We start from the raw sequence: 8,886 nt of genomic DNA, 5'->3' as shown, positions 1-8,886 counted from the left end.
CGGGGTTCCCACACGTGAGAGGACAGCCAGGTAGTAGCAGGAGCCTTGACAACACACACACACACACACACACACACATTCAATCAATCCACAAAATCTCGCTCCACTAAGAGAAAGGAGGAGAGGAGGAAAACGAAGATAAATAATACAGCAAACCCGCGTTGGACGACTACAGTAGTAAACTTGAGTCACCCGTGTGGGCAAAAACGATGAATAAACACACCTTGGGACTCGAAGCATGAACGCAGTAAATGCTCCGCCCTTCAGAGCCTCCGGCAGGTGGTGGCAACACATCCCGGGAAAACCCGCTGGGGAGAACGAGCAGGAGCTGGACAAGGGAGGGGAGACGAGGGAGGAGCGTGGCGACAGGTGAGGGGCGGCGTGGGGAAGGGCGAGTGGTGAGTGGTCTAGGCTCCAACACTAATATAAGCCCTCGTGTGCTGCCGCCTCCCGCAGTTCTTCTCTCAGCAGCAGTCTGGAAGGTGGGCGGGTGTTCTGACTGGACGCACTAGCCTTTGTTCTGTATATTTCACGGCTTGCAGAGTTGTTAGTTGTTCCATTGGTGGTGGTTCTCTAAGGCATTACAAGACGCACTGGTTGACTGGGTTGTAGCAAAGCTTCTGTTTAAATGGGAACCATATCATTCCCTATTTAATATTAGTTTCTAACCAGCCTAGTGTATGCGTGTGTGCGTGTGTTCCAATACTTATCAACCGTTTCTCAGAATTAACGGCACCGGGAAGCAAACAATAACAGATAGGTTTTTTTTTTTTTTAGATGTATTTTTATACGTGCGAGACTCTACTTCCTGATTAAGTATGAGTATGAATCTGCCGAATCACTGATGCGAGCTTCAGTCCAGGGACGTGAATAAGGATCTTGTAAATGCCGCTAAGCCACTCGAATGTCTGTCTTCCTAATACGCTTGTTCACCGACAGATGAGAACCAGTGGGCTGCTACTGACGGTGCTGGTGGTGGCAGGGGGAGCATGGGCCCAATCCCAGCAGCAGCAGCACCAAGTAAGTTTGGCAGCAGATGGAGAGAAAGCTGCACATGTTAATGTTTGCAGTGATCGTCGTGGTGTTGCAGACATGTATGAAACAGTGTGACCAGTAATTGTCCCCCATAACATTACTGTGGATGCCTGGCAAGCAATTGTCCCCCATAACATTACTGTGGATGCCTGGCAAGTAATTGTTCCCCATAACATTACTGTGGATGCCTGGCAAGTAATTGTTCCCCATAACATTACTGTGGATGCCTGGCAAGTAATTGTTCCCCATAACATTACTGTGGATGCCTGGCGAGCAATTGTCCCCCATAACATTACTGTGGATGCCTGGCAAGTAATTGTCCCCCATAACATTACTGTGGATGCCTGGCAAGTAATTGTCCCCCATAACATTACTGTGGATGCCTGGCAAGCAATTGTCCCCCATAACATTACTGTGGATGCCTGGCAAGCAATTGTCTCCCCACAACATTACTGTGGATGCCAATCAGGATTTTTGTAATCAACTTTTTTTTTTTTTTTCCAGGAGTACTTCACCTGTGCTCCGGTAAGTAGCTGTACAATTATTTTTTTCCCATGTTATTCTCAAATCAGCTTTACATAGAAAGTCTCAGAGCTTTGTCCAGAAGGAAGTTTTTTTTTTTTTTTAATGTAGTTTGGTAAAACCGTAATTCTATTATATTGAATACCATGCTTTTATTTTGTTATCCAGAATGAGAGGTGCGTGTACTGGGCTTATTGCTACGAGGGTTCCCTCAACACGGGCGGTATCGGTCTGATCGACCCCCGCACACCCGCCCCCATCCCCAGCAACGTGAGTGCCTCAGGGTGCACTGCGCTCTGCCTGCTCACAGAATCCACCTCATTTTATTTATCACATTTGCAATACATCATGCAATTATCAACACGAAAGATCTAATTGAAACGTAACTTACTTCCACTTGCCAGCGTCATTCTTCCTCCTTCATAACACCATCTTCCTTTCCTCAGATCACCGACGCCCGCCCGTGTGAGAGTGTAGGGAGACTGTGCTGCGTTGACCCTGACTACGTGCCCGCTGAGCCTCAGGTCCAGTGTCCTCTCCATCACCTGTGTGTACAGAAGGCGCAGTGCATCAATGGCGAAATAAACACCTCTGGCATTGGCCTCATCAACCTGCGTATCGGAGGCTCGGCGGTAAGTTTGATTTTATTTTATTGTATTACTCGTAAATTTTTATTTTATCTCATTACTCGTATATTCTTACCTGTAACGCTAGCGGAACAGTATTAAAGAAAAAAAATCGTCGCAGCTATTCTTGGTAACTTGAAGCAATACTTTGAACAGAAGAACCTTATGTCATGAGTGACTGACGATCCTCCGACAGTGTGTGAATCCCGATTACAAAGGTGTAGAGGCAGAGTGTTGCAAGCGACCTGGCCCGCTGCCTCTGGTCACCTGCCCTTCTCCCGAGCAGACCTGCCGCCTCTCCTATGAGTGTGACGTGAGCACCGGCACGTACGACGACACCGTGGTAAGTAGCAGCCGTGTGCAGCCCCTGCTCGGCACACTGCGTCGTGGTGTCGGATAGTTATCGGTGTATTGTACCTTGATCCCGTTACCAGAGTTAAAATCCAAATCGAGGAATCCAAGAGATAGGATGACTATTGGATATATTTAATTTTTAGTACTTGTTCTGTCTGATGCTGAGACTTGGTCATGGTGCTGACTGTCCTCTGTCGCACAGAGCTGTTACGTGGACGCGGCGTCCGGCCTGGATGGCGTGTGCTGCTCCCCGCCAGTGCAGACGCAGTGCTCTCGTGGCCGTGTGTGCGTGACTCGGCAGCAGTGCAATGAGCAAGGCAACGTGATTACTGACGGTGCCGGAAACCTTGATGTTAGGATCCTTGACGTAAGTATTTCTGCGTAACTATTTTATTTTGATGTTGCCGATGGTTTATTTAGGTGTGACGGGCACACATGATAGATGGTGTTGTTTGCCTGTGAATGGCTGTGCTCTTTGACTCCTAACCTGCATTTCGTTCTGCTGGCAGAGGTGTGACCTGGGTGGTGGCGCGACGGGCGTTTGCTGTAACGAGCCCCCACCCGTGGAACCCCCTGTGGAGCAGTGCTCGCAGCCCAATGCTGTTTGCACCCCCACTGGGTACTGCGCATCGGACTCCCTCTCAGCCCCCAACGGTTACACAGAGGTAAGCCATGACATGCCGGTATTTGTTTGCGGCCAGTCCTTGTGGTATTATCTGTTGTTTTTTTACTATACGGGAACACCAGGAGACATGACGGTGTGGTGCTTACTTGGCAGACTTGTTACCGCACTGAGGGCAGTGGCGCCGTGGGTGAATGCTGTCTGCAGACGCCTCTCCTCACTTGTCCCGCCGACCACACATGTAATCTGGCCCACCAGTGCGCAGAGACCCCAGCCGTCCTCACTGATAAGCCAGTAAGAGCCTGTCTTTAATTGGGACTAATGCATCATGCCAATGTTTCGTCGGTCACACTTCTTAATTTCGCAACGTTGCGCAGTGTTGCAAGATTGCCAAACAAATATGTTCCATCATCTTGTAGATAATTTGCAACACTAAAAGTACATATTTTAAGGAAAATTTCCTTAAATTTGCCGTTTCTTGCAGAGCTGTCAGCTGAACCCCGAACTGGTGGGCGTGTGCTGCACCAAGAAGTCTGAGCCCCAGATTATCCTGGACGTGTGTCCCAGTGACTCTGTGTGCTTGCCGGAGGTTCTGTGCCAGGGCAGCAGCATCCAGACCACTGACGTGCGCACCCACTGTCGCCTCAGTGGTACTGGATATTCCGACCCCGGAGTCTGCTGCGCTAACATCATCACAGATCCCGGAGTCCCCAGCCTGGAGTGCGGCGTGGGAAGTCCCGAAATCGACACCCGCATCAAAAACACTAACCTTGCTAACAGACAAGCTCGGTTTGCAGAGTTCCCGTGGATGGCTATCGTCTTCTTCAGGAACCAGACCTACAAGTGCGGAGCTTCGGTGATCGACGACCGTTGGATTCTCACTGCAGCGCACTGCGTGAATGGTTACACTCCCTACGAGCTGAGGGTGCGCCTTGGAGAGTACCAGGTGGACGTGTTTGACACTCTGTACCCTTATGAAGATTACGATCTGGCCAGGATCGAAATACATCCTGACTTCAATCCGAAGAACTTGCACAATGATGTGGCTGTGCTAGAACTGACCACACCAATCACCTACCGGTACCACATCAACAGAGTCTGTCTCCCTCCTCCGGACAGAGTCCACGCGTATGGCACAGAGTGCATTGCCACTGGATGGGGCAAAGATGCCTTCGATGGCGGCAAATTCCAGGTCATTATGAAGAAAGTTGCCCTCCCGGTGGTTCCCTCTGACCAGTGCCAAGAATTGCTGAGAAAAACCAGGCTGGGAAAATTCTTCATACTGGATAAGTCTTTCGTGTGTGCTGGAGGCGAGGCCGGCCAGGACGCGTGCACTGGGGACGGCGGCGGCCCCCTCATGTGCAGGAACCCCACCACTGGCCAGTACGAGATTTACGGCATAACAGCGTGGGGCATTGGTTGCGGCATCGAGGGCAACCCTGGCGTGTACGTGAACGTACCTTACTTCATTGACTGGGTGTACGGCATCATGCAGGCCACACCCGAGCAGCAACAGCAGCACAACGCAGGACCTTACGCCAAATGAGCTCTGCATGTCGCCGCGGAAGAACTGATTTTAACTAGCTCTTAACTTTTCTAAGGCAGTACCCAAAATGCATTCTGTGATATGTTGTTTGTAATACTTGCGTCAGTAAGAAATATTTAGAAACAGTCCTGGGCAGGAACTGTTCGCTGGCGGATTGCCGAGTCACTGATTTATGTAGAATCTTTTAATTAAACCTTCAGGAAATAAAATCGTCTGTTACTTCATACACAAGATTTTACTTTAATCCCAGTTTGAATACAAGTATACGCAATTGAACTGAGATTGTATATACCCAGACTGGAATAGATCCACATCATATATACTGCACAAATCCACTCGGCAATTTCGTCTCGGTACACTCTTACATAAATGACTAAGTCTGAAAGTCACGTATTATTATGCCACGCTGGTACAGGCCTGGCCACACTGCCGTGCACCTCTCGTCGCCCAGACGTGGTAGTTTCCAGTAGGCTTCACACCAGCATAAGACCGCAGGATACGTCTTCATTGGATAGAGTCTGTTGGGTATGCTAGTAGTGTTACTCACATTGCCGCGTGGACGGTTAGGTTGGACAGTTCACGGCGTTCAGTATCCAGCTGCAGACATGAGCTGGCCGCCGGTTTGCCGTCAAAGCCAGGAATATGTTTCTGCTGATATTTCACTCAAGACCGACAGCAAGGACTATCCTGTCTATGGGTCTGAGAATAGTGCCAGAATTCTTGCTTCCCTGAGCCACTGTTGGAATATACAGAGAGGAAAACATTATCTCGCCATAAAACCAGCAAGTCAGGATATTGCAATGGATTGTTGTCGTTTTTCCGCTTATCGCGTCACCTCCGTTTATACCGACCATTCCCACTGCAACTTTGTGTACTCGAATGGGATCTGGTAACTGTTCGTGCGTTGGGTATTGTAATATAGGCAGACCTGTACGTTATGGAGAAAACAATAGCTTTAACAAAATTCATCTTGGAGGGAAGAGCGAGGTACTCGTAGCATGGCCGAGCACTGGTGCCGTCCTCCCCCTAGCGACAGTGAATGTATCCTGGACTCTCATCACCGGACTTAATTGGTAATTAAATCACCGTACTTTATTGGATTCGTAATTAGATCATGTTTTAAGTCCACGCTAGTGTCAGCACCGGTCCTCCACACTGCAGTGAAAAATACTTGATTATCCCAATGAAATACCTTTCATGTACAGGCACTCAAAAAAAAGAAAAGATCCCTGCCCCAGCGTCAGACATCAGTATTCGCAGCCAACAGTGTATCTGACGTCAGAAATAAGGGGACTGAGGAATCACGTTTGAGAAGAAAGGGTGTCACAAATCTGTCCGAAACACTGAAAATATTATTTCAATCCAATCAGACTCTCTCTCTCTCTCTCTCTCTCTCTCTCTCTCTCTCTCTCTCTTCTTTATGAAGAAGAAAACGCCCTCGAGACGAGACTGGTTGGTGACTATAGTGAGAGGCACTTGGCTCGTGAGCCAAGTGCCACCAAGTGAACTTAAAAAAAGTTCACTAACACAGTTTGTGCAAAATCTGACATGTCTTTGACCTCGTGATTGCTACGAATGATGAATTAGTAGAAAATGTGAATGTAGGCGAGTTTAGTAATATTGACCACCGTGCAATCACCTTCATTACAAACTTTGTCTAACGAGTCAAATATAAACAAGGAAAAGTCCCTGACTAAAAAAAAGCAAATTTCTGTAAATTGAAATCTGTGCTTAACCGAATCGACTGGAGTCACATACGTACCACCACGGATATTAATGCTCACTGGAAACTTTTCATGGATAGATACTTCAAGGCAGTGCAAGAGTGCGTACCTATGAAAAATCGTCGCCCCACTAAAAACGTTAAGCCTAAGTAGTGAAACATACGGGCTAGCTGAATGCTAGCCCGCCAAGAAGGATGCCCATAACAGATTAAAATCCTTCAGTAATAACTAAGAACACACTAAATTCATTGAGTTAAGACATAAAGCAAAGAGATTAATCAAACACAGTTCCATGTTGCGAACCAGAGTAAAACGAACCAGAAGGAATTTTATAGCTTTATCAGGGAAAAGAGAGTGATCACTTCAACTATTGGACCCATAATTGACGTAAATGGAGATTACACCGACGACGAGGAGCAAATTAGTAACATTCTAAACGCTTCCTTTGCCTCAGTATTTACAGAAGACCTCAGCGACATCCCTACGATGCCAACAGACCAAATTAATAAGAACGATGTCCCAAGCAGCATCAATATAACAGAAAGTGACGTGCCAAAATGCATCGATAAACTTAAAGTAAGCAAGTCACCCGGGCCTGACACGATCTCGCCCAGCATCTTAAAAGGAGCGAAATCCGAATTAGTTAAACCACTGACCGTATTGTTCAATAAATCCCTGCAGTCCGGTACAATGCCTGATGAATGGAAGCTTGCTAATATAACTCCTATTTTCAAAAAAAGGCAGGAAATCTTTACCATGTAATTGCTGACCAATTAGCTTAACCTCAGTCGTATGCAAAATGCTTGAAACACTAATAAGAGACAAACTCGTTAATCACTTAGAAGAAAACAACTTGCTTAAAAATACTCAACACGGCTTCCACAACAAACGCTCTTGTTTGACGAACCTCTTACACTTCTATGATATTCTGAACCAGTACGACGAGAGTAAAGTGGCCTATTGATTTTCAATAGGCCTTCGACAAAGTCCCCCACAAACGTTTACTGAATAAACTAAAATCGCACGGTATCCAAGGCGAGCTGTTGAGATGGGTTGAAAACTGGCTAAACAACCATAAACTAGGAGTAGTAATAAATGGAGAAGCATACAAATGGACTAACGTAAACAGTGGGGTGCCACAGGGATCAGTCTCAGGACCTGTTCTCTTCCTTGTTTATATTAACGACATAGATGAGGGTGTTACCAGTATAATATCGAAGTTTGCTGATGACACCAAAATAGCGAATTCCGTAGTCTCTAATGAACAAGTAATAGAAATGCAGAAAAGTCTAGACAGATTGACAGAGTGGGGGCAAACCTGGCAAGTGAGTTTTAATGTGCAAAGTGCTTCATATAGGGTATACATAGAAACGAGAAAGCAAAGTATATTTTAAATGGTATCCAACTTAAAAGTATTGACAACGAAACTGACTTAGGAGTAACGATATGGAGTCGCTTAAAACCTAGCCAACAATGTTCAGAGGTCGTAAATAAAGCGAATAAAGTAATTGGTTTAATCGGCAGAACTTTTGAATATAAATCTAAGGATACAATCCTCACTTTGTATAACTCTTCAGTTTGCGTTCAAGCATGGTGTCCCTACTACCAGAAAGACATTGATAAATTAGAACGAGTTCAGCGTAGAGTAACAAAAATTATACCAAGCGTAAGAAACAAATCATAGGAAGAGCGTCTTAAAGAATTACATCTATTCCCATTAACACAAAGAAGACTAAGTGGCGACTTAATACAGGTGTTTAAAATCACCAAAGGCATTGATAACATTGACTGCCGTAAATGTTTCACGATACTTTTCAAATTACACGCGAGGAAACGGTTGCAAAATTGTTGCGAAATCCTTCAACTCTCACAAAGCAAAAAATAATTTTCATCCATCGAGTAGTAAATCTATAGAATGGGTTTCCTCGAGACGTGCTAGACTGAAGCACTGTTGAGACTTTTAAACGCCATCTTGATAAATATTTAGGCTGCGATCAGCGGCTAACAGCGTTTGTTTGTTAGTGATTTACTTCCCTGCCCTCAGGAAATGGGGCACCTCATTTTTTCTATTTTCTTTCTTTCCTATAAAATTTCCTTCATTTTTTTTTTTCTCTAACCCCGTTGGGTATTTCTTTCTGACCTGTTTTCCAGTACGGCTTATGCCGCAGGGAGTGGAGGGTGGGGAGAAAGCCTTCTGTTTTCCTGTCCTTTTCTTCTACTATCATCTTAGTAATCCTAGATCAAGTCACCTCGTGAGGACCGCAAGGTCTGTAGTGGCCTGTTTTTTTTCTATGTAACTCTCTCTCTCTCTCTCTCTCTCTCTCTCTCTCTCTCTCTCTCTCTCTCTCTCTCTCTCTCTCTCTCTCTCTCTCTCTCTCTCTCTCTCTCTCTCTGTCTCTCTCTCTCTCTCTACACACACTCTCTACACACAAACTTTTGCTGTTGCCTTGGACATAT

The 8,886-nt window shown here is 46.0% G+C and overlaps 1 protein-coding gene across 1 annotated transcript; it reads left to right on the top strand.

Moving 5' to 3' along the window:
- Positions 1–234: 234 nt before the first annotated feature.
- Positions 235–4,931, top strand: LOC135090708 (suppressor of tumorigenicity 14 protein homolog). Its single transcript, XM_063987711.1, has 10 exons — positions 235–369; positions 940–1,020; positions 1,540–1,560; positions 1,726–1,827; positions 2,004–2,189; positions 2,380–2,526; positions 2,740–2,904; positions 3,047–3,202; positions 3,316–3,453; positions 3,644–4,931. The coding sequence occupies exons 2-10, from the start codon at positions 940–942 to the stop codon at positions 4,703–4,705; spliced, it is 2,058 nt and encodes a 685-aa protein (XP_063843781.1). The 5' UTR covers positions 235–369; the 3' UTR covers positions 4,706–4,931.
- The last annotated feature ends 3,955 nt before the right edge of the window (positions 4,932–8,886 follow it).

Source organism: Scylla paramamosain, chromosome 35 (assembly GCF_035594125.1).
Source record: "Scylla paramamosain isolate STU-SP2022 chromosome 35, ASM3559412v1, whole genome shotgun sequence".
Classification (NCBI taxonomy): domain Eukaryota; kingdom Metazoa; phylum Arthropoda; class Malacostraca; order Decapoda; family Portunidae; genus Scylla; species Scylla paramamosain.
This window is presented reverse-complemented; position numbering and strand designations above follow the sequence as displayed.